The following is a 27819-nucleotide window of genomic DNA, read 5'->3' as shown; positions in this document are numbered from 1 at the left end:
TTGAGCTGAATTCAAATTGAGCAAGCAATGAGAACTAGCATTCATAATTATATATTACTTATAGACACAAAGTTTAGAGTATATTTATACACAAAGAGAATGATCACACTTATCACGTATACATGTTGCTAACTGTGAAAATCAAGTTCTGAATGAAAGAAAGTAAACATTTAAGCTATCACAATCAATACAGGGGCGTAGCTAGGGCCTAAAAACGTGCAGGCCAGATGATTCTATGTAAGTTTTGGGACTTTTATATGTACATTACACACACTCAATTATACTTGCAATGATTACAATAAAACCAAGTAGTCTACTCTGCATGTGGTTTGAATAAACACATAACTTGCCAGGGTTAAAATTAAACAAAATTATGTTCAAAGTGTTTGGGTAGTTAAATTAGTTTTTATTGCATTTCTTGGTTATTCAGATTTTATCATTTTGAAAAAAAAAGATGTAGATCATATTTAAAAACAATAAATACAAAATGTTTAACAAACATAAACTTTGAGTGCTTAACCCTGAATTACTTAATAAATAATGCATTTATGGAAAATATTAATTACTGATAACAAGATTGTGACCGTGGACTTAAAGTGGTCAACACTCTTATTCAAAATCAATACTAACTAACTGACTGACTGACTGACTGACTGACTGACTGACTGACTGACTGACTGACTGACTGACTGACTGACTGACTGACTGACTGACTGACTGACTGACTGGACTGGACTGGACTGGATTGGACTGGACTGACTGACTGACTGACTGAGACTGACTGACTGACTGACTGACTAACTAACAAAGTAACTAACTGACTGAATGACTGACAAACAAACAAACAATCAAACAAACATACCTACATTTTGATTGATACATCTTAAACTACTGCCTAAATAATGCATTTAAGGGAAACATCATTCACTGATTACAAGATTGTAACAGTGAATTTCATAGCTGAAAACACAAAAATATTAAATGATTGGTGAATGCTAAAAGATTTACTGTGGTCTACTATAGTCTCCTAAGGTAGAAATAACGTGCTTTGTGCTCATTACTTTCAAATTAAACTTAGTATTCTTCATAATAACCATTTTTTTCTGACATTTATTCATCCTTTTTGGATTTTAGAACAAGATTGTTAATTGTGGTAAATCTTATTTGGGAGTATGAGTGCATCTTAAATAGCTGAAAACACAAAATATAAAATGACTGATGCGTCCTAAAAGGTCCCAAGGTAAAAATACTGTGTTTTCTGCACATTTCTTTAAAGTTAAACACGTATTCTTCATAAGAAGCATTGATTTTATGATATGTATTCATCCTTTTCAGTAAATTAAGACAATTGTATTAATTGTGGTACATCTTATTTGGATGTAAGAGTGCATCTTAAATTTTTATTGATGAAAAACTAAAATGCCTATAAACTAGTTCAATGCCCAAAGAACAGAAATAAACAATGAAAATGGGCAAGAAGCAAACATTTGTATCATAATGTCATTTCTTTTGATAATTATGCAGTCTATAATGAAATAAATATAACACAACCAGAATGATTTTTTTTATAAACATATAGATATGTTAAATACCCAAAGGAAATTAACACAATAAACATGAGAAAGATAACGTAACTCATAATGCCAACCTTTTTGATACTAATTTTGTGTGTAAACTTTCATGCAGAATGCCTTTTAAATTAAACAACACCAGTATTCATAAAATATCTTAAGTCTGACTTCTTATCTCAAGACAAATTCCTGTTTTCTATACTCATTTAAAAGAAAAGTACGATGTTTTATTTTACCATAACAATTGTGTATTACATAAAACAAGAGATGTTTGTCAAACATTATGCCCCCACCCTGAGCGCCATGTTGTCAGGATTATATGGACAATTGAATGAAATATGCATGGACCGAAATGACAGCTCAGATTTGTTGCCGTTAAGGCAGTTTTAAAATTATGACCATTAAAGTGTGAGGATAGAGTGTGTTATGACCATGACCTTTGACTCTATGAACTCAAAATCCAAAGTCATCAGCAGGTCACCAGAAACCTAAATGTCAAGTTGGAGGGCCATGGGTGCAGGCATTGTCAAGTTATCACACAGACAAGTTTTTTTCGTTCAAGGTCACTGTGACCTTGACCTTTGACCCAATGACCCCTTAAATCATAAGGGGTCATCTACAAGTCAGATGCAACTCCAAGTCAAGTTTGAAGCCGATGGGTTCTGGCATTGTTGAGTTATCACTCGGACAACCTTTTACCATTCAAGATCAATGTGACCTTGACCTTTGGCTCTATGAATCCTAAAATCAATAACGGTGATCTACTGATCAGGCTTAACATCCATGTCAAGTTTAATAATCATAGGTTCAGGCATTGTTGAGATATCAGTGGGAGAAGATTTGTTAACTTTTTTGCGTTAAAGGTTACTGTGACATTGACCTTGGCCTGATGACCCCCAAAGACGATAGGGGTCATCTACTGGGAAGGCCCAACCTTCATGTCAAGTTTGATGACCATAGGTCCAGGAATTGTCGAGGTCGCTTTCAAGGTCACTGTGACCTTGACCTTTGACCCCTAAAATCAATAGGGGTCATCTACTGGTCAGACCAAACCTCCATGTCAAGTTTGAGGGCCATGGGTGCAGGCATTGTTGAGTTATCACTCGGACAACCTTTTATCATTCAAGGTCACTGTGACCTTGACCTTTGGCCCAATGACCCCTAAAATCAATAGGGACCATCTTCTGGCCAGGCGTTGCCAACCTCCAAGTCAAGTTTGAGGGCCATGGGTGCAGGCATTGTCGAGTTATCACTCGGATAACCTTTTACCATTTCAGGTCACTGTGACCTTGACCTTTAGCCCAATGACCCCTAAAATCAATAGGGACCATCTTCTGGCCAGGCCCAACCTCCAAGTCAAGTTTGAGGGCTATGGGTGCAGGCATTGTCGAGTTATCACTCGGACAACCTTTTACCATTCCAGGTCACTGTGACCTTGACCTTTGGCCAGATGACCCCCAAAAACCATAGGGGTCATCTCCTGGTCAGGCCAATTCTCCAAGTCAAGTTTGAGGGCCATGGGTGCAGGCATTGTTGAGTTATCACTCGGACAACCTTTTACCATTCAAGGTGACTGTGACCTTGACCTTTGGCCAGATGACCCCCAAATACAAAAGGGGTCATGTACTGGTCAGGCCCAATTCCAAGTCAAGTTTGAGGGCCATGGGTGCAGGCATTGTCGAGTTATCACATGGAAAACCTTTAACCATTCAAGGTGACTGTGACCTTGACCTTTGGCACGATGACCCCCAAAAACAATAGGGGTCTTCTACTGGTCTGGCCCAACCTCCAATTAAATTATGAGGGCCATGGGTGCAGGCATTGTCGAATTATCACTCGGACAACCTTTTACCATTCAAGGTGACTGTGACCTTGACCTTTGACCCGATGACCCCCAAAAACAATAGGGGTCATCTACTGGTCAGGCCCAACCTCCAATTCAATTATGAGGGTCATGGGTGCCGGCATTGTTGAGTTATCACCTGGACAACCTTTTACCATTCAAGGTCACTGTGAACTTGACCTTTGACCCGATGAGCCCCAAAAACAATAGGGGTCAGCTACTGGTCAGGCCCAACCTCCAAGTCAAGTTTGAGGGCCATGGGTGCAGGCATTGTCAAGTTATCACTCGGATGACCTTTTACCATTCAAGGTCACTGTGACCTTGACCTTTGGCCTGATGACCCCCCAAAACAATAGGGTCATCTACTGGTCAGGCCCAACCTCCATGTCAAGTTTGAGGGCCATGGGTGCAGGCATTGTTGAGTTATCACTTAGACAAGCTTTAAAATTATTTTACCATTAAAGGTCACTGTGACCTTGACCTTTGACCCGATGACCCCCAAAATCAATAGGGGTCATCTACTGATCAGGCCCAACCTTCATGTGAAGTTTGATGACCATACGTCCAGGAATTGTTGAGTTATCACTCGGACAAGCTTTGGTCTACCGACGGACCTACCGATATAGCAATATATTTCAACCAGTAAGATTAGCACCAAAATATACATTTCGCATATGTCATAGTCATCATAAACATATCATTCTGGATGTTAAAATGAAGTCATGAAACAAAAAAGTGCTTTATTTAAATGACATTCATAATGAAATCAAGTGTCTTTAATTTTACTAGTAATGCATATAATAGAAGGGTTATAAGTACTTTGTTTTCATCCGGATGTCGTATTTGACTCACATGGATTTTTGCAGATTTTGATTTAACTTGGATCAAAAGGCAATACAAATATCCCTATTGTATTAAATTGCAACTCATGTAAGATCCTATTTGATATTAATACAGTTGATATCATACACATTTGATCAAAAACCATTTGAACAAGTTAAGTGGAAGCCCTGTCTATATTTCAAAAAAAGTGATAACAAACTTTTGCTCATGAAAGCCTTTCACACTTAACAAGTTAACAATTAGAAATGTTGCATATACACAGGAAAAGAATGAGAGTGGCACTATATATACATGAACATCCTTTCCGGAATTTGGTTTTTAATGTAAAAATTAAACAGCTAAAAGTAATTGTTCTGTTGTATTATGGAATGTTTTTATCCCAGAGAACAATTGTTAAGAAAACAATAATGATATGTTGACTAAAAATAGAAATTTGATTTACGCATGTTCATTAAATTAGCTACGACTCATTTTTGCCTCCTGCAAGATATATTAAAAACTTTAAGTAAACTTCCAAAATTGTTGCACCAATGAATTCTTAATATTTCCAATTTAAAGGACATTTAAAATATTCAATAATAAAAACTAATAAAACTAATAACAAAAAAAAACAAGGATAAATTTCCCCAAAGCCCCGCCCTAAAATTGTATTTGCAAATTAAAACATGTTTCAATCCACCTTTCATATTGTTTGCTATATTGTTAAATGTTAAGAAAATATACTTGCAGTAAATGGAAACACACCACAATGTATACAAAATAATATACAGCGAATTAGGGCATACTTTATATATACATATTCTATCCTTTCGTCATAATACATAAATTTTTGAACATAAATACAGCAAAATCAGCATTCTTATATCACTAGTTGTCAGACATTTACGCCAAAATTGGATTATTCCAAGACAAGAAAAAAAAAGTTGTCAAAACGGTCAATCTGTAAGAGTGCAGCTTCAAGATTTTTCAATAAATTAGGGGGCCAAAACTGTTCTATTAGTCTAGATGGACGGTTGGAAAAGCTGTGTGGTGGTAAACGCTGAACGTTCGTTCCGGATCTGATTAAGCAGTCATTAGGCCTGGTCAAAAATCTTGAAACTGTTGTTGTCGATTAAACTGAAAGAAAATAATATTCATTCCATTAAACAAGCACATCACATGCACATTCCTACACTAGTCCCTTTGAGTCAGTTTACAAACAGCTATACCACAAGTACCGGTAATAAAGCCTGGGAGTAATTCGCCCCATGCTTATTGCCTTTTGTATTTGTAAACATGACTGTTAATTTAATTGTTTCCATGTAATGGCCAATACTGAAATGTTTAAAGGGACTTGACACCAGATGGTCCCGAAATCGGTAAATACAATATTCACTCAAAGAAGCCTAGAATTATCATTACGAACTAGTAAAAGGCTGATAAAACATTTTACATGATAACAAGAATCTTTTGTTACTGTCTCAGTTGACTTTACCAGATAAAAATAGTGCATAAAGGTTTCCCAGTTTATAGTGTATATATATTATGATATTTAGCATGTGGAAGTCATATGATTAGTACAGATACATACACCGACGCTGATTTTTAAATTCACTGGGATTTACGTGGTAGACAAACCCAGTTAATTTGGAATTGGAAAAATACGCAAAAACTGCGAAAGAAACATGTTTCGTAAGCGATGTGATACATAAGTAAGATTCAATGCCTTGTTCACAAAGATATCAATTTATGTATGTTCTAGACAATTTTTCTTTTTCTTGCAATGGTATCATCTGGTGTCAAGTTGTCCCTTTAAGAACACAGGTTAACAGCAAAACCATTGCTGTTCCAATAAAACACCATGACTTTTTCTCTGAACAAGAGCTGCAAAGTTCTGGTGTTTTTCAGAACACTAAAAGGCATCAGTAAACACTTCAACAAGTAAAATGACTTGCTTTACTTTTGTGCATTTTCTCTGGCAACATGTGTTCGAAGTCTCATTTGAATATCGCCAGTGGTTTTTGAGATATGGCCATGGTTAAAGTTTTTGCAAACAACAACGCCAACCCCAAAGCCTATTATAGAAATGTTTTACCCTCTTATACAGAATCTGACAAATGATTAGGTCAAGTACAACATGGACATTGATGATTCGTCAATGGTTCAAACTTAACAGGCAATTTCTTTTAACTTTTAATTTGTTTGATAGGAACATTTCTCTCTTAAAAGCATATTGCGACAATACGGGCACAAAACAAACCGGAGCAGTTCCTCAGCCAGTATATTATATTGGTTATACAGCTATATTGTTGCAGCTGTAGTATTTTAGCTTAAAGGCCTTAGTTTAAGGAATGTTTGGCATGATAATCCCCTGCTGTGCACTTCCTGCTAATTGCACTGGTGTCACAGTAGGGGCCAATTTCCTGTGTATTTGTTTATTGGCACAGGGCCATTTAGGGTCCATTTATATAATAAAACTTCCAAAACTGCACAACAGGATACTCAGATTGGAGATCTGATAAGAGGGATCAAGACAAGACAAGAGGGCCATGATGGCCCTGTATCGCTCACCTGTAGCTTTGCTAAATAAAGTGAACATTCTGACCTATTAATTGTGACCTCTATTTTGTTCACAAGGTTTTTCTAATAATTGACCTAGTGACCTAGTTATTGACTGCGTATGACCCAATATCGAACTTGACCCAGATTTTATAGAGATGATCATTCTGACCAAGTTGCATTAAGATTAGCCTAAAATTGTGACCTCTATTGTGTTCACAAGGTTTTTGTACTAATTGACCTAGTGACCTAGTTATTGACCGCGGATGACCCAATATCGAACTTGACCTAGATTTTATAGAGATGATCATTCTGACCAAGTTGCATTGAGATTAGGCTAAAATTGTGACCTCTATTGTGTTCACAAGGTTTTTGTACTAATTGACCTAGTGACCTAGTTATTGACCGTGAATGACCCAATATCAAACTTGACCTACATTTTACAGCGATGATCATTCTGACCAATTTGCATTGAGATTAGGCTAAAATTGTGACCTCTATTGTGTTCACAAGGTTTTTCTACTAATTGACCTAGTGACCTAGTTATTGACCGCGGATGACCCAATATCGAACTTGACCTAGATTTTATAGAGATGATCATTCTGACCAAGTTGCATTGAGATTAGGCTAAAATTGTGACCTCTAATGTGTTCACAAGGTATTTCTACTAATTGACCTACTGACCTAGTTTTTGACCCCAGATGACCCAATATCGAACTTGACCTAGATTTCATAGAGATGATCAGTCTGACCAAGTTTCATACAGATTAGGTCAAAATTGTGACCTCTGTTGTGTTCACAAGGTTTTTCTACTAATTGACCTAGTGACCTAGTTATTGACCGCGGATGACCCAATATGGAACTTGACCTAGATTTTATAGAGATGATTATTCTGACCAAGTTGCATTGAGATTAGGCTAAAATTGTGACCTCTATTGTGTTCACAAGGTTTTTGTACTAATTGACCTAGTGACCTAGTTGTTGACCGCGGATGACCCAATATCGAACTTGACCTACATTTTATAGAGATGATCATTCTGACCAAGTTGCATTGAGATTAGGCTAAAATTGTGACCTCTATTGTGTTCACAAGGTTTTTCTACTAATTGACCTAGTGACCTAGTGTTGACCTGGGTTGACCCAATATGGAACTTGACCTAGCTTATGTTAAGATGATCATTCTGACCAAGTTTCATTAAGATAAGGCTAAAATTGTGACCTCTATTTTGTTCACAAGGTTTTTCCAATAATTGACCTAGTGACCTAGTTATTGACTGCGTATGACCCAATATCGAACTTGACCCAGATTTTATAGAGATGATTATTCTGACCAAGTTGCATTAAGATTAGCCTAAAATTGTGACCTCTATTGTGTTCACAAGGTCTTTGTACTAATTGACCTAGTGACCTAGTTATTGACCGCGGATGACCCAATATCGAACTTGACCTAGATTTTATAGAGATGATCATTCTGACCAAGTCGCATTGAGATTAGGCTAAAATTGTGACCTCTATTGTGTTCACAAGGTTTTTGTACTAATTGACCTAGTGACCTAGTTATTGACCGTGAATGACCCAATATCAAACTTGACCTACATTTTACAGCGATGATCATTCTGACCAATTTGCATTGAGATTAGGCTAAAATTGTGACCTCTATTGTGTTCACAAGGTTTTTCTACTAATTGACCTAGTGACCTAGTTATTGACCGCGGATGACCCAATATCGAACTTGACCTAGATTTTATAGAGATGATCATTCTAACCAAGTTGCATTGAGATTAGGCTAAAATTGTGACCTCTAATGTGTTCACAAGGTATTTCTACTAATTGACCTACTGACCTAGTTTTTGACCCCAGATGACCCAATATCGAACTTGACCTAGATTTCATAGAGATGATCAGTCTGACCAAGTTTCATAAAGATTAGGTCAAAATTGTGACCTCTGTTGTGTTCACAAGGGTTTTCTAATAATTGACCTAGTGACCTAGTTATTGACTGCGGATGACCCAATATGGAACTTGACCTAGATTTTATAGAGATGATTATTCTGACCAAGTTGCATTGAGATTAGGCTAAAATTGTGACCTCTATTGTGTTCACAAGGTTTTTCTACTAATTGACCTAGTGACCTAGTTGTTGACCGCGGATGACCCAATATCGAACTTGACCTCAATTTTATAGAGATGATCATTCTGACCAAGTTGCATTGAGATTAGGCTAAAATTGTGACCTCTATTGTGTTCACAAGGTTTTTCTACTAATTGACCTAGTGACCTAATTATTGACCGCGGATGACCCAATATCGAACTTGACCTAGATTTTATAGAGATGACCATTCTGACCAAGTTGCATTGAGATTAGGCTAAAATTGTGACCTCTATTGTGTTCACAAGGTTTTTCTACTAATTGACCTAGTGACCTAGTTTTTGACCCCAGATGACCCAATATCGAACTTGACCTAGATTTTATAGAGATGATCAGTCTGACCAAGTTTCATAAAGATTAGGTCAAAATTGTGACCTCTATTGTGTTCACAAGCAATTGTGAACGGACGGACGGACGGACGGACGGACGACGGACGAAGAGTGATCACAAAAGCTCACCTTGTCACTACGTGACAGGTGAGCTAAAAATTAAGATCAAGGTCCAGTTTGTTTTTTTTTTTTTTTTTTTTTTTTTTTGGGGGGGGGGTCACTTCAAGAAGGCTTAAACTAGGCCTTTAATTATTTAAGGAAGCGTCCAAGTGCCACAGTCTATATTTATGCATAACTTATCTTTTAATTATGAGATAATAAGTTCTAATTAGGAGATAAAGATACCTTATTAGGTGACATTAAGTACTAATTAGAAGATACTAAATCCAAATTATGATATAATCTTGTAATATTCAAATAATGAACCATGAAAAAACATCTCCTTATTAGCACTGAGTATCTCGTAACCTTTCATGCAAAATGGACATGTTTTTTTTAAGTATTTCAATGATGTCTTACAGGTATCATCATAATCAAATGACAACAGACTTTGAGACAAACTATTTTCTAACAGCAACTATATTCATTTCTATGAGAGTCATACATAAACAAGAGATGTTTGTCAAACATTATGCCCCCCCCCCCCCCCCCCCCCTTAGCGCAATGTTGTCAGGATTCTATGGACAATTGAATGAAATATTCATGGACCGAAATGACAGCTGATTTGTCGCTAACGTTGTATGCCGTTGAGGCAGTTTTAAGATTATGACCATTCAAAGTTTGAGGATAGAGTGTGTTATGACCATGACCTTTGACTCTATGACCTCAAAATCCATAGAAGTAGCTGGTCACCAAAAATCTAAATGTTAAGCTTGAGGGCCATGGGTGCAGGCATTGAAAAGTTATCACACAGACAAGCATTTTTCGTTCAAGGCCACTGTAACCTTGACCTTTGATCCAATGACCCCTTAAATCATAAGGGGTCATCTACAGGTCAGACACAACTCCAAGTCAAGTTTGAGGGCCATGGGTGCAGGCATTGTCCAATTATCACTTGAAACATTTTCGCATTCATGGTCACTGTGAACCTGACCTTTGACCCAATGACTCCTAAAATCAATAAGGGTCATCTCCTGGTCAGGCCCAACTTACATGTCAAGTTTGATGATCATAGATTCAGGCATTGTTGAGATATCACTGGGAGAAGATTTGTTAACTTTTTTGCGTTAAAGGTTACTGTGACCTTGACCTTGGCCTGATGACCCCCAAAATCAAGAGGGGTCATCTACTGGTCAGGCCCAACCTTCATGTCAAGTTTGATGACCATAGGTCCAGGAATTGTCGAGTTTGCTTTCAAGGTCACTGTGACCTTGACCTCTGACCCCTTAAATCAATAGGGGTCATCAACTGGTCAGGCCCAACCTCCAAGTCAACTTTGAGGGCCATGGGCGCAGGCATTGTTGAGTTATCACTCGGGCAACCTTTTATCGTTCAATGTCACTGTTACCTTGACCTTTGGCCCAATGACCCCTTAAATCAATATGGGCCATCTACTGGTCAGGCCCAACCTCCAATTCAAGTTTGATGGCCGTGGGTGCAGGCATTGTCGCGTTATCACTCAGACAACCTTTTACCATTCAAGGTCACTGTGACCTTGACCTTTGGCCTGATGACCCCTAAAAACAATAGGGATCATCTACTGGTCAGGCCCAACCTCCAAGTCAAGTTTGAGGGCCATAGGTGCAGGCATTGTCGAGTAATGACACGGACAACCTTTACCATTCAAGGTCACTGTGACCTTGACCTTTGGCCCGATGACCCCCAAAAACAATAGGGGTCATCTACTGGTCAGGCCCAACCTCCAAGTCAAGTTTGAGGGCCATGGTTGTAGGCATTGTCGAGTTATCACATGGACAACCTTTTACCATTCAAGGTCACTGTGACCTTGACCTTTGGCCCAATGACCCCCAAAAACAATAGGGTTCATCTACTGGTCAGGCCCAACCTCCAAGTCAATTATGAGGGCAATGGGTGCAGGCATTGTTGAGTTATCACTCGGACAACCTTTTACCATTCAATGTCACTATGACCTTGATCTTTGACCCGATAAGCCCCAAAAACAATAGGGGTCAGCTACTGGTCAGGCCCAACCTCCAAGTCAAGAATGAGGGCCAAGGGTGCAGGCATTGTCGAGCTATCACTCGGACATTCTTTTACCATTCAAGGTCACTGTGACCTTGACCTTTGGCCCGATGACCCCCAAAAACAATAGGGGTCATCTAATGGTCAGGCCCAACTTCTATATCAAGTTTGATGACCATAGGTCTAGGCATTGTTGAGTTATCACTCGGACAAGCTTTAGAATTATTTTACCATTAAAGGTCACTGTGACCTTGACATTTGACCCGATGAGCCCTAAAATCAATAGGGGTCATCTACTGGTCAGGCCCAACCTTCATGTCAAGTTTGATGACCATACGTCCAGGAATTGTTGAGTTATCACTCGGACAAGCTTTGGTCTACCGACGGACCGACCGACCGACCGACCGACCGACCGACCGACCGACATACTGGCATGCCTGTGCAAAGCAATATACCCCTCTTCTTCGAAGGGGGGCATAATAAGATTCTTCTTAACTTGTCTTTAACAAATAATTATATATGCATATATGCAACATGGGACCGAAGGCACCAGCTTTGACAAAATCATAAATCAATCTTTTCTTGAAAGATTGAGCAAAGATGATTTGACCCACTTATTGTTTACAATTACATACAAGGGTGGACACAGGGTCAGACATATTCCAAAAACGCTGGAAAGATTTTACTGATAAAATGTAAAAACCATACATCATTTCCGAAATTTTGTCAATGAGATTGTGTTCCAGCCCTAGGCACCCTAATGTTTGATTTGTAATTGAGAGCAGGCTAAATTTCAAAACAGTAGTTTTTAACCAGAGCTGATCTATATTCTCACTGGTCTTGAATTTCATGCTGACCAAGTTCCATGAAGATCATATAAATATTGTTGCTGTTACTACACTGAAAGAAAACTTTTACCACAAATTTGTTAATGACACACAAATGCCAAACCACCTGGCTACCTAACTTGTTTTTTGCCAATCTATATCCTTGATATGTTGATGAGAAATCCAGCCAGAGTTACTAAAGCAATGAGCTTGTAAAGATGGGATGGAAATTTTTATGGACTTTGACCATTAACCTACTGATCCAATATGAGTCATCAACTGGTCAAGACCAACATTCAAGTTTAGTTTCATTTAAGGAATGAATTGCGGGATTGATGTCATTATCAAGGTATGAACGCAATTGGGCTGGTCAAAGTGTGTGGAGTCCGGACTCCACGAGTACTTTGACCAGCCAAATTGCATTCATATCCCCGATAATGACATCAAGCCCGCAATTCATTACTTATATTTACACCAATAGTTCATTATTTCATTCATGAATTGTTAAAAAACTTAATTTCATTTAAAAAAATCTTTTCAGTAACCCATTCCTACCCATTCTGTAAATAGAACGACCCGACTCTAACCGGAAGCATTTTTTTCAAATGACGTCACAATATCGCGGGAAAAGATCAACCACTTGAAATCACTTTTAAACGTAAAATTCAAACAGTTATGGCAACTGCACATTTAAAATTTAAAAAACTAACACATTCTAAAATGTTGATTTATATTTTACGGGACCTTCTGACACAATACAAACAATAACAAAATAAATATATTTCATGTATATTGTTATGCAATGAATTGCGATCCGAACATATCCGAAGATGTTGCGTTCATCGATTGATGAACGCAATTGCCGAAATGACGTTCATTTAAGGAATGGAAGTTGAGGTGTAAATATTGTCCTATGTCAAACTGTTCATGAGTTATTGGGCCAGCATTTTTTTATAATGTAGTTTACGGGAGCGCAGACCCTATTTTTTGCCAAAACCAAGTAAAAATAGAAGTTCTATTGTTATCTTTTATTTTTATTCTGGCTGCCGACTGTCATTTTTTCGTATGTTTGAAAAAAGACTGATGACGATTCGGAGACGATTTGTAAAATTTAATACTATTCCTTGTGAATTCTATAACAGCTATTTTAATTAGATGTTCACTGCAGTTGAATATTATGTAAGCTAATCAGAATCATTGTAATTACATTGTTCTAGGCCTTTAAAACAAGATATCGGCATTTGATGTAAACAACAAAACATGTGATATTGAATATCGAAAACACTTCAAAATCATTGATACGCAAAGAAAAACTAACTTTATCAGTTGTTGAAGTTGTGGAAGATATTAATGCTCAGCTACAAAAAGATGTTAAAATAATGAAAGTCCTTGCCGAGAAGCAGACAGGGGTGGATAAGACGAAATTGTTTGGAGTTTTGAAAGAATTTTCTCAACTAAGAGGAACAAAACGTTCGAACACATCATCGTTGCAGGTATACCCTAATTAGCTAAAGCTTGAGGCATAATAATGTTTAAAGTGGTCTTGACATGGTTTTGTGTGCATGTATATTTAAAGAGTTCAACTGAAAAAAAAAACAATAATTGAGCATCAGCATTTTGCAGAAACTTTATTCTTCGTCCTTATAAAACATATATTTAAATTAAGTACTCATTGCCAGAAGTTATACATAACTGAAATGCTTATATAATAGATACAGTATGAGTTTTTCTTCAAAAGTGTCTTTTGAAGAAATAACAAGTAACTGTATTTGACTTGTACGACAATAAGTGTATTGCATATATATTAGTGAGAAAATAAATGCATAAATAAACAAGAGCTGTCACAGTATGTGACGAATGCCCCCGAATGTGACAATGACCTACGAACAAGGTCAGTACATGAAAAGTTGATCTTGCCTTTACGTGTCAAATACATATGGCAAGTTATTTTAAATTGCCTCTGAACATAAAAAAATACCACCCATACTTGACAACCTACACTGTTAAGTCCTTATATTCAGAATTCCCTTGTGAATAAACACTTAGTGTATCTTTCACCTTAGAGGTAGGGACATGGGTCTTGCACACGACACGTCGTCTTCGTATGTGGAACACGTGTAGCAAGTGATTTTAAAATCTGTCCATACAAGGGAAAGTTACAGCCCTGACACGACAACCTAAACTCTATGTCCTTATATGCAGCACTCCATTGTGAATAAACACTAAGTGTGACCTTGACCTTTGAGGTAGGGACACGGGTCTTGCACGGGACACGTCTTCTTGGTATGTGGAACACATGTGGCAAGTTATTTTAAAATCTGTCCATACAAGGGAAAGTTACAGCCCGGACACGACAACCTATACTCTATGTCCTTATATGCAGCACTCCATTGTGAATAAACACTATGTGTGACCTTGACCTTTGAGGCAGGGACACAGGTCTTGCACACGACACGTTGTCTTGGTATGTGGAACACATGTGGCAAGTTATTTTAAAATCTGTCCATACAAGAGAAAGTAACAGCCCGGACACGACAACCTATACTCTATGTCCTTATATGCAGCACTCCGTTGTGAATAAACACTAAGTGTGACCTTGACCTTTGAGGTAGGGACACAGGTCTTGCACGCGACACATCGTCTTGGTATGTGGAACTCATGTGGCAAGTTATTTTAAAATCTGTCCATACAAGAGAAAGTTACAGCCCGGACACGACAACCTATACTCTATGTCCTTATATGCAGCACTCCATTGTGAATAAACACTAAGTGTGACCTTGACCTTTGAGGTAGGGACACGGGTCTTGCACGGGACACGTCTTCTTGGTATGTGGAACACATGTGGCAAGTTATTTTAAAATCTGTCCATACAAGGGAAAGTTACAGCCCGGACACGACAACCTATACTCTATGTCCTTATATGCAGCACTCCATTGTGAATAAACACTATGTGTGACCTTGACCTTTGAGGCAGGGACACAGGTCTTGCACACGACACGTTGTCTTGGTATGTGGAACACATGTGGCAAGTTATTTTAAAATCTGTCCATACAAGAGAAAGTAACAGCCCGGACACGACAACCTATACTCTATGTCCTTATATGCAGCACTCCGTTGTGAATAAACACTAAGTGTGACCTTGACCTTTGAGGTAGGGACACAGGTCTTGCACGCGACACATCGTCTTGGTATGTGGAACTCATGTGGCAAGTTATTTTAAAATCTGTCCATACAAGAGAAAGTTACAGCCCGGACACGACAACCTATACTCTATGTCCTTATATGCAGCACTCCATTGTGAATAAACACTAAGTGTGACCTTAACCTTTGAGGTAGGGACACAGGTCTTGCACGTGACACGTCGTCTTGGTATGTGGAACACATTTGGCAAGTTATTTTAAAATCTGTCCATACAAGGGAAAGTTACAGCCAGGACACGACAACCTATACTCTATGTCCTTATATGCAGCACTCAATTGTGAATAAACACTAAGTGTGACCTTGACCTTTGAAGTAGGGATACGGGTCTTGCAGGCGACACGTCGTCTTGGTATGTGGAACACATGTGGCAAGTTATTTTAAAATCTGTCCATACAAGAGAAAGTTACAGCCCGGACACGACAACCTATACTCTATGTCCTTATATGCAGCACTCCATTGTGAATAAACACTAAGTGTGACCTTGACCTTTGAGGTAGGGACACGGGTCTTGCACGCGACACGTCGTCTTGGTATGTGGAACACATGTGGCAAGTTATTTTAAAATCTGTCCATACAAGGGAAAGTTACAGCCCGGACACGACAACCTATACTCTATGTCCTTATATGCAGCACTCCATTGTAAATAAACACTAAGTGTGACCTTGACCTTTGAGGTAGGGACACGGGTCTTGCACGCGACACGTCGTCTTGGTATGTGGAACACATGTGGCAAGTTATTTTAAAATCTGTCCATACAAGAGAAAGTAACAGCCCGGACACGACAACCTATACTCTATGTCCTTATATGCAGCACTCCATTGTGAATAAACACTAAGTGTGACCTTGACCTTTGAGGTAGGGACACGAGTCTTGCACGCCACACGTCGTCTTGGTATGTGGAACACATGTGGCAAGTTATTTTAAAATCTGTCCATACAAGAGAAAGTTACAGCCCGGACACGACAACCTATACTCTATGTCCTTATATGCAGCACTCCATTGTGAATAAACACTAAGTGTGACCTTGACCTTTGAGGTAGGGACACGGGTCTTGCACGCGACACATCGTCTTGGTATGCAGAACACATGTGGCAAGTTATTTTAAATTCTGTCCATACAAGAGAAAGTTACAGCCCGGACACGACAACCTATACTCTATGTCCTTATATGCAGCACTCCATTGTGAATAAACACTAAGTGTGACCTTGACCTTTGAGGTAGGGACACAGGTCTTGCACATGACAGGTAGTCTTGGTATGTGGAACACATGTGGCAAGTTATTTTAAAATCTGTCCATACAAGGGAAAGTTACAGCCCGGACACGACAACCTATACTCTATGTCCTTATATGCAGCACTCCATTGTGAATAAACACTAAGTGTGACCTTGACCTTTGAAGTAGGGATATGGGTCTTGCAGGCGACACGTCGTCTTGGTATGTGAAACACATGTGGCAAGTTATTTTAAAATCTGTCCATACAAGAGAAAGTTACAGATCGGACACGACAACCTATACTCTATGTTCTTATATGCAGCACTCCATTGTGAATAAACACTAAGTGTGACCTTGACCTTTGAGGTAGGGACAAGGGTCTTGCACGCGACACGTTGTCTTGGTATGTGGAACACATGTGGCAAGTTATTTTAAAATCTGTCCATACAAGGGAAAGTTACAGCCCGGACACAACAACCTATGCTCTATGTCCTTATATGCAGCACTCCATTGTAAATAAACACTAAGTGTGACCTAAACCTTTGAGGTAGGGACACGAGTCTTGCACGCGACACGTCGTCTTGGTATGTGGAACACATGTGGCAAGTTATTTTAAAATCTGTCCATACAAGGGAAAGTTATAGAGCCGGACGGACGGACGGTGGGATTTTAATATTCCCACCTTCGGGGGCATAAAAAATAAATACATATTTATAAATAGATAAATAGAAATATTAGATAAACATTAGATTATGATCATGTTCTTTCTAAATACAATGTGCTAGTGGGAATACTCAAAATTCTTGGCACAGTCCACTTATAACTGTAAAAAGACACTTTTTCAATAGCTCTGTTGGGGGTAGTCATACAGGATTATTGTCCAGCACTTACAGTTAAATTTTTAAACTTGTCCAAATACTGTACTGATAGCTTTGCTAAAACTTTATTTCTGTTTAAGATATTCTACAGAAGTTTCTTGTGCTATAAAAGACAATATAGATTCCAGTTTTATTTTTCATTTATATTTTATGTTCATCTTTAAATGATGTTTCATGATGATGAGAAAGAGCTTACATATGTAGGCATCAGCTCTTCCACGCAAGGACCTACAGGTACCAAATCATTGTCAAGGAAAGCTTGTCATGCAGTACTTTAATAGAGGCATCTTATTATGCAAGTTGGACATTCAACTTTTCTAGCCTAAAAATCATCTACTTGAATACAAGCCTCACTGACAGGAGGTACGGATAATATCCCCCCGGATGATTGCCCTCCCGACATTAGCCTCTTAGGACCATAGCCCTCCCGGAAGATAGCCCCCCCGTCTTAGTGAAAAAACGGACGATATCCCCCCCAATATTAAAATGCATATTATAACCAGTTTATTTAAGCAAATTTGCAAAACAATGATTTTTATTATAAAATGAAACAACCCAAAGGCATAAATCAATGAAAAAAAAAATCATGCAGATGAGACTGAGAAATCTCTACATTGGAGTCTCCACTGGGCAGAAGGCGTTGGAGGAATTCCTGCGTGGTGATGGTAGGGTCGTCCGGTGGAAGTCTCGTGCCTAACATCTTCATCTACATCAGTGGTTTTGAAATGTGCTAAGTGATTGTGCTAAGTGATCATGGACTATATGGGTTATATTTATCACATAAATATAATATGGTTTCCCTACAGGCTGTTGAATGGAAAGGGTTAATGCTTCCAAGCATTGCATTGCGTGATAGATATATATCAGTATTTATATAAAAGTTAATCAACAACTGTTTTATTTGTTATTTCTTAGTTTCCTAAATTTGTATGATATTCTCAAACCTCAATGACTCGAAATTGTGAGGACTATTTTTACAAGTCAAAATCGAACTTGTAACACTAATTCCTACAACATTGGTCACCCTTCATTGTACCCTTCAACCCTACAATTCTGTTTGATGGTAATAGGGACATTTGCAAACAGTGTGGACCCAGATCAGGTGGCTCATACATGATCTGTCTTATCAGGGTATGCACTGTTTGAACTGTAACTATAGGTTTTGTTCGCTGAACACTTGATTCACAAGTCTGTATAGAGAACCAGAAAAGGACCACTAAATGGCATTTTTTTTTTATGTTTTATGAGTTTTATGAATATGCAAATTTAAAAGAGTGTATATATGTAAAGTCATTTATACATATGCAGGGGGACTATTGTCTGGGGGGGCTATTGTCTGGGAGGGCTATCATCCGGGGGGGATATCATCCTACACTCAGACCACTCCTCACTCAGTACCCAGTTTATTCTCATGATTTATAAAAAATAATTGTTGGCAAAGCCATCTTTTAGTGGCAGCCTGGTAATTCAATATGACTGATAACTTAGTTTACTGTAGAAGTGCTAGGTTCGAGATATAACAAACCCAGTTAATGAAGGTTACAAATGAAAATGTTTGCTTTTTCAGGTCAAACAAAGATTTTTGACGATATCTGCTTCTACTGTTCTTGACACTGATTGCGAGATTTAAAGGAATGCTTTGGCATTGTTTGTCTGATATGCGCAACACGCAGGGAAACAAAAGACCAGAGCTGCTAAGAAAACAAGAGTGCAAAAAAATTACAGTTCATATCACCACAAAGAGATGTTTTGAAGTCTTAATAGAGACAATGAAAACTGATGTGTTCATAGGTGTAACAATTAATTTTAGTCATAGCAGTGACATTGTTAAAACTGTTGTATAGAATGTCTTTTTTTTAGTTCTAATAGTGATATTTTGCCATTATGTTTGGAAGCTGTTTTCTAGTTCTTGAAAAGACATTATCTAGTAATGTTTTAAATGCCTTAAGGTGTTCTAGTTTTAATAGAGACACTATCCAGTCATGTTTTAATGCCTAAATGTGTTCTAGAGACATTATCTAGACAAATGCCTTAAAGTGTTCTAGTTTTAATAAAGACATTATCTAGTCATGTTTCAATTGTCTTAATGTGTTCTAGTTTTGATAGAGACACTATTTAGTCATGCATAATTTAAATGCCTTACGTGTTCTAGTTTTAATGCCATGTTTTGAAAGCCGTAATATTTTCTAGTTTTAATAGATACGTTATTTACTTGTGTATGGAAAGTACTATCAAGGTGAAAAAAATACATTATACAACGGTTGTAAAAAAAAAAAGAAAAAAGTTATATCCTTACTTTTTTATTTTTTTGGTCGACTGGGGTGACTTAAATTTTTATTTTTCCTTCCCCCCCCCCCCACGATTTTTAAATTATTTTTTCCCCCTGTAAACCAAATAATAAGAAAATGTTGGCCTTAGGTTGAAACAAGAGCTGTCACAGTATGTGACGAATGCCCCCGAATCTGTCCATACAAGGGAAAGTTACAGCCCGGACACGACAACCTATACTCTATGTCCTTGTATGCAGCACTCCATTGTGAATAAACACTAAGTGTGACCTTGACCTTTGAGGTAGGGACACGGGTCTTGCACGCGACACGTCGTCTTGGTATGTGGAACACATGTGGCAAGTTATTTTAAAATCTGTCCATACAAGAGAAAGTAACAGCCCGGACACGACAACCTATACTCTATCTCCTTATATGCAGCACTCCATTGTGAATAAACACTATGTGTGACCTTGACCTTTGAGGCAGGGACACGGGTCTTGCACGCGACACGTCGTCTTGGTATGTGGAACACATGTGGCAAGTTATTTTAAAATCTGTCCATACAAGGGAAAGTTACAGCCCGGACACGACAACCTATACTCTATGTCCTTATATGCAGCACTCCATTGTGAATAAACACTAAGTGTGACCTTGACCTTTAAGGTAGGGACACGGGTCTTGCACGCGACACGTCGTCTTGGTATGTGGAACACATGTGGCAAGTTATTTTAAAATCTGTCCATACAAGGGAAAGTTACAGCCCGGACACGACAACCTATACTCTATGTCCTTATATGCAGCACTCCATTGTAAATAAACACTAAGTGTGACCTTGACCTTTGAGGTAGGGACACGGGTCTTGCACGCGACACGTCGTCTTGGTATGTGGAACACATGTGGCAAGTTATTTTAAAATCTGTCCATACAAGAGAAAGTTACAGCCCGGACACGACAACCTATACTCTATGTCCTTATATGCAGCACTCCATTGTGAATAAACACTAAGTGTGACCTTGACCTTTGAGGTAGGGACACGAGTCTTGCACGCCACAGGTCGTCTTGGTATATGGAACACATGTGGCAAGTTATTTTAAAATCTGTCCATACAAGGGAAAGTTACAGAGCCGGACGGACGGACGGACAGACGGACGGTGTGATTTTAATATGCCCACCTTCGGGGGCATAAAAAGCATTGGACTACAGACTTACCAATTAAAAGACAGACTGACATATGGCCATTTTGAAAGGAGTCATAAAAATGGTGAAATTGAAAGAGAAAAGCTGGTAATCAAACTCATTTGAGATATTATGCAAATATAAATTTTTATCATGTTTGGTTAAGATTCCAGAACTTATCAAACTAGAGCTATCACTGAAGGTGATTAATACCCCCGAAAACCGCCTCTCCCTGTAATTGGCTGAAATAGAATTGCAGTTTCTGTACACTGCACTTCCTCTCATTATGATCTATCACTGTATAAAGTTTTATTAAATTCCATCCAATAGTTTTCAAGTTATGCTCCGGACAAGAAAAAGTAACAAAGGGTAGTAACTCTGTAATTGGCTGAAAAAGAATTGTGGTTCCTGTACACTGCACTTCCTCTCATTATGATCTATCACTGTATGAAGTTTTATTAAATTCCATCCAATAATTTTCAAGTTATGCTCCGGACAAGAACAAGTAACAAAGGGCAGTTACTCTGTAATGAGCTGAAATAGAATTGCGGTTCCTGTACACTGCACTCCCCTTCATTATGATCTATCAATGTATGAAGTTTTATTAAATTCCATCCAATAGTTTTCAAGTTATGCTTCGGACAAGAAAAAAAGTAACAAAGGGCAGTAACTCTGCAATTAGCTGAAATATAGTTATGGTTCGTGTGCACTGCACTTCCTTTCATTGTGCTTTACCATTGTATTAAGTTTTAATAAATTCCATCTAGTAGTTTGCAAGTAAATGTCTGAAAAAAAAAGACAGCAAAACACCCCAAATAAATGGCAATAACTCAGTTATTAGCTAAGGTAGAGTTATGGTTCTTGAACACTGCACTTCCTCTCATTGTGCTTTACCATTTACTTCGTTTGTCGGGGACATAAGTAGAGATAAGACAATTTCCTATGAAAATTGGAAATAATAAATATTTCTTATATAACAGTTACTTACATATACTTGAATCTCAGCTTCCTATTTTGCAGATCACAACCATAAAAACAATCAGCAGAATTGCCAACAGCATAATCAGCAGCAAAACCAGCCAGTTCTCATTGCTGACATTGTCTACCCCTTAAATAAATAGAGGTCATATACTGGGTATACCTCTTAACTTTATAGAGATGTCAGGTTCTAGAATTTTTTTACCAAAATGGTATGACATATAAGGCAAGGCTCCCATTAATGTCATGTTAATTTACTATAATTTTATGTATATTCCCCGAAACAAATTTTATTAAAGCTACCATACAGATATTAAATAAAGTTTTACCTGTCGCTCCTGTGCTATTCCCATTGGCCTCACCATTCTCCAAACCTTTATATGGAAAATAATTCAATCATTATGGCATTTGATAGGTCTGCAACAATGTGCTAAAACAAAATTATTATAATATTACAATATTTTGCGATATATACTTCAATGTCGACAAATAATTTAAGCCCAGTCATCATAGAATTGACATTTGTAAAACATGACTCATTAACTTAATAAAGAATGAGTCATAAAACATGGACATTGATGATTTATCAATGGTTCAAACAGGCAATTTCTTTTAACTTTTGATTTGTTTTCTTTGTAGTTTTGCACCATACACGGACATTTCTCTTATAAAAGCATATTCCGACATAATCCTAGCAGTTCCTCAGCCAGTATACCAATATATATTGGTTATACAGGTATATTGTTGCAGCTGATGACCCCTTAAATAAAAAGCTGTTTGGGTTAAAAGATACCTGGATGACACTAATAAAAGTCAATGGAAATTATTTTTTTCACAAAAATATGAAAATGAATGGAAATAATCTTATATTTGAAAGTGAAATTGATAAGTGTTTTATTAATAAAGTGTCAGAAAACGGCACATTTTTGAATCCAATCATGGAACAAAAAACAAATATACGACTCTAATAAAATAAAAATTGCCAAAACAGTGATCTGGAATAACAAAAATGTGCGTAATATAGGAAACACTATATTCTATAAAAAATGGTATGAAAAAGGCATAAAGTACTTTGAGCACATTTTTGATTATAGAACGAATACATTTTACAATTTTAATCAAATTGAATATTTATACGGCATACAAAGCTCCGATTTCATAAGATACCAAACCCTCATTAATTAAATCAATCCCGATAGAAACGAGAATACAGCTTACTAAAGATGGAATTAGCCACACTAACAACACATCATTCAAAGAAAAAGTTGTACAATCAAAGCAATCAAACAATTTTCTTTACTTAATATTACTTCAAACAACATTAACACCAACTTCAGAACTAAAATGGACAGAAACCTTAGCAAGCGAAAATGAACATATGGAATGGAAACATATCTATAGTAATATATACAAATCAACAATATAGACACCACCTTAGTAGTTTTTATTACAAGTTCCTTTTGAGAATAAAACCAACAAATACATTACTTTTTAAGTACAAACTTGTCGATTGTACATTATGCTCATTTTGCCATTCAGGTGTCGAATCCATAGAACATCTATATTGGGAGTGCTATGAAACACAACAGTTGTGGAACAAATTAAATAATTTTATTGCCTCAACAACAATTAATATCGTAATCAATAAACGTGAGGCTTTATTGGGAATAGTATGTAAAAACAAATACAGTAATATTTGCAATTGCCTTATTATTTTAATGAAATTTTATATAAACTCAACCAAGTGTAATAATAGACATCTATCCTTTAATGCATATATGATGTATCTTAAATTAAGAATTAAAATAGAAGAGCAAATTGCTTTAAAAAACGATAAATACAAAGCCCACAATAAAAAGTGGGAAATACTGAAACTAACATAATCAGTAAAAGACACAAATAGCCATAACGATTCATTTTCTTTATTTTTTTTTTATTTTTGTAATGTATGGATTTGTTTAATTATTTAACAAATATTAACAAATATTAAATCTCTATTGTAGTTTTTCTTGTATGAATATCTCAGTGTAGGGGACATCACTGTCGTGTGTGTGTGTGCGTGTGTGTATGTGAGAATGCATAGAAGGTTTTATTATATAAAGATGAAGATAATGTGTTATTGCTACTCTATGTGAAAATAAATGAGAAAAATAATATAAAATAAAAAGGGGTCATCTACTGGTCAAGCCCAACCTTCATGTCAAGTATAATGACCATAGGTCCAGGAATTGTCCATTTATGACACGGACTAGATTTAGTCTACCGACAAACGAACGGACAGACCGACTGACATGTGCAAAGCAAAATACCCCCTCTTCTTCAAAGGGGGGGGGGGATAACAAAAAATATTAGCACGTAAATTTCTTAAGAAATGGAACATTAAATAATTCCCAATGACAAAACAACTTTTTTAACACCTGCCTTTAACTAAATGCAATGTAAAAGAATGTCAAAGAATGGCCATTCACTTAAAAATAATCAAATCAAAACTAAGTATGGGCACTGTTTCACATGCACAGTACCAAAAGACTGTCAGACAACAAGACTTGTGTACCATTTAGTAACCCATATGGCCGAAGGTTAAAAAATTGCACACACAGCCGCCAACAGAACAAAGGTCATCACATTACCTCAACTGTGTTTCTTAAGAAATACAGAGGAGCTAAAAACTAAGATTGGGCTTTAGCCTAGGGTTATTGACGGGTGCTGTCCTTTTTGATAGCATCCTTCTGTCTTCATGGAGATCAGCATGTGCACCCTTCTGCCTTCCCTTACACCAGAGGATGATGATATGCATATAACACTCTAGGTCAATTGCCCTGATTCTGAGGGCAAACAGCGAAAATTTCAGCCAATTAAAGATGTTCCACCATTTTCTATTCATAGATTTGCTTGCAGTTGGAAAACAGTGCAGGTTGCCTAAAGCCATTGGAAATAGTGTTTGAAAATTGGACTCCATTTGCTATCGATAATCAAATAAAATCCGACCAAGTATTTCGATTTACTATCGGACAATAATCGAAAGTTCATAATATCAGTAAGGAACACATTCTTCATACATAGTATAATCATGATCTTTTAAATGGTATAACCTGGTATATAATGGTATATAATGGTATATAGTACGTGTGATGCTATAAGCATGCCTTTTGCAACAGTAAGTTAATATCCATAACCTTTTTGTCTTTAATAACTTAACGAAAAAACATAACAAAAAAACACGTACATTATGTACTTACCAATTACAAATGATGCACACCGCATCTGAAGTATTAGTTATCTTAGCATTTAATCCATGCAAAAGCATATTAAATATTTGTTAACCAGCTTAACATTCATTTTATCTCCTGCATAACTCCTCGAGGGGTTCCCACAGAGATGACTTAATTATGTAGAATCAGAACGAGGCTTATCAGTTAATGTAGACAACAGTCGGTAATTTAGAGCATAAATTTTTCTTGTCATTCAGACAATAATTTGTCATGAATTCATGATTTCATGAGGACAGAAATTTTTAAACTTATTGCAAAGTTGTCGATTCGTGACAGTGCATAGTAGATGTTGGTATAGAGAAAATATTATTCACTCATGTAAGAGGAGATATTTAACAGGTTTTTGTGAATTCCTTTGTTGTGGGCAAGACCCATATCGCCTATCCTGGAGGCAAATTCGGTAGTCTGAATGACCTATCCGAAATTATGACAAGAACATACATCTGAAGGACAAAACAACTGTCTGAATGACATGCAATATTTTATCGGCCAAAAATATTGTTTTAAAGCCAGAAAGATTCCGGGCTGAATGTCAAATCCGATCTATTTTAGAAAATGTTATATACAACGCATGAATGCATTTTAAAGTCGTAATTTCTTGCATTTTGGGATTGTAAGCTCATCATTGTCTGAAAAACAATAACGTGATGAATTTCTCTCAGTTCAGCTTGAAGAGCACCGTAATGAATTTTGAGCGTTAATGAAAATATTATATATATATAAATATATTACAGACTTCCTTACAGATAAGGATGGATACGGGGTAACGTGACAAGATTTCCAGTGATGACGTGAACAATCATGTGACCACGCACACTCCTGCACAGAATGATGCGCAAACGTCAACGGGTTTTTCCCAACATGAAGCAAAACAAATCCAGAAATTTAGCAGGTTTTTCCAGAAAAGGGAATATACTCTGGATTCTTTTTCAGCGTCAATAAGGGCGTTTGAGAGTCAGACGCTGCAATTCAAAGAATTAGAATTGCAACAATCGGTTGAAAGTTTAAAACGAAACTCAACGGAAGCCACAAGTTCGCCAGAACCAAAACATCCTCGACAGCAACACATTTTGGACAGTGAAGATGAAGTTGTCGCGTTGTTCTCCCAGTTTCCCCTCCTCAAGCCAAAGCAGACGCCTTATGAGCCTACTGAATCAAGATTGGATTCAACTACCATCCCCACAGAGAATTCTACTGTTTTACACAAACCAGAGATATGCCATCCGTTGAAGCAAATGAGGATGGGAGCTTTTCCTATATTAGGGAAGCATTACGGAAACAAGGATTTTCAAATGATTCAGTAGAAGTCATAATGGCTTCATGGCGTAAATCAAGACAGAAGACATATAGCACATACATTAAATGATGGTTGAAATTTACAAAAGATTCACACATTAAACCTTTTAATCAAACAGAAGCTCAATTTGTATCATTTTTGACAGGACTGTTTAAAGCTAAATTGGGCTATGATTCATTAGGTACAGCACGATCAGCAGTAAACCAATTACTAAGTATTTGAGGAGGAGATTTCAGTAACTCTCTTTTAATTTACAAATTATTGAAAGGCTTTTTTCAATTGAAACCATCTTTTTCCAAATATGTACAGATCTGGGATGTTAAAACAGTGCTCAATTACTTGAGGCAACTACCAGAAAGTCTGACTCTATTAGCTTTGTCATGTAAACTATGTATGCTTTTTCTGTTATTGACATCACAAAGGTGGCAAACACTTCATTTGGTGAATTTACAAGGTATTTATTTTGGAGATGGGAAAATTTATGATCTGCATCAATCAGAAGTTGAAACAAACAAAACTAGGATTTTTTTTAGAACCAATTGAATTAGAACCTTATCCAAAAGATAGCAAACTTTGTACAATAAAAGTGTTTCAAAAGAAATATGAAACTTACTGAAAAACCCTATAGGGCACCCACAAGGGACACAGTGTCTCAATGGATTAAAACAGTGTTAATTAAGGCAAAGGTCGGTGATCAATACAAACCACAGTGTTTGGGTAGCTTCAACAAGCGCAGCTAAATACAAAGGTGTCACTTTAAATACTATTATAAAGACGGCAGGATGGAGTAATGCCACAATTTTTGCCAGATTTTACAATAAACCAATTGGTCAGAAACATATATCAGTACAAAATGCGATACTGGTGTAAAATATTATGATCCTTCTTTTTCATTATTTAATATTACTCATTATTGGTAATCTTATGCAGAAGGATTTATAGCAACTTTGGGGCCCAAAGTTTAGGGACTCCAGGGGAACTATTATGATCCTTCTTTTCCATTATTTAATATTACTCATTATTGGTAATCTTATGTAGAAGGATTTATAGCAACTTTGGGGCCCAAAGTTTAGGGACTCCAGGGGAACTATTATGATCCTTCTTTTCCATTATTTAATATTACTCATTATTTTACCAGTTTGTTGAATAGAAACCAAATAAACAACATTGACATTTCCTAAGTTTTACTTCTGCATAATAAATATTATAAACGTATAACAGCTTAACAAACAAAAATAAAAGGATTGGCAAAATATGGCCGTGAAAATGAACAGACTCCATGATAGGTCATT

At 37.1% G+C, this 27819-nt stretch overlaps 1 protein-coding gene across 2 annotated transcripts in view; it reads right to left on the bottom strand.

Annotated features, from left to right (window-relative positions):
• LOC128238786 (uncharacterized) overlaps positions 1-27819 on the bottom strand; it is a 60488-nt gene continuing 32669 nt past the window's right edge. For both annotated transcript variants that reach the window (XM_052955037.1, XM_052955038.1), the window contains exons 5-7: positions 22288-22332; positions 21969-22088; positions 1-5373 (exon numbers count right to left, since the gene is read on the bottom strand). In XM_052955037.1, coding sequence (XP_052810997.1) covers positions 21982-22088; positions 22288-22332 — 152 coding nt within the window. In that variant the 3' untranslated portion in view covers positions 1-5373; positions 21969-21981. The remainder of the gene's footprint in view (positions 5374-21968; positions 22089-22287; positions 22333-27819) is intronic.

This window comes from Mya arenaria, chromosome 6 (assembly GCF_026914265.1).
Source record: "Mya arenaria isolate MELC-2E11 chromosome 6, ASM2691426v1".
Lineage (NCBI taxonomy): Eukaryota > Metazoa > Mollusca > Bivalvia > Myida > Myidae > Mya > Mya arenaria.
Note: the sequence above shows the minus strand (reverse complement) of the source record. Positions and strands in the feature narration are given on the sequence as shown.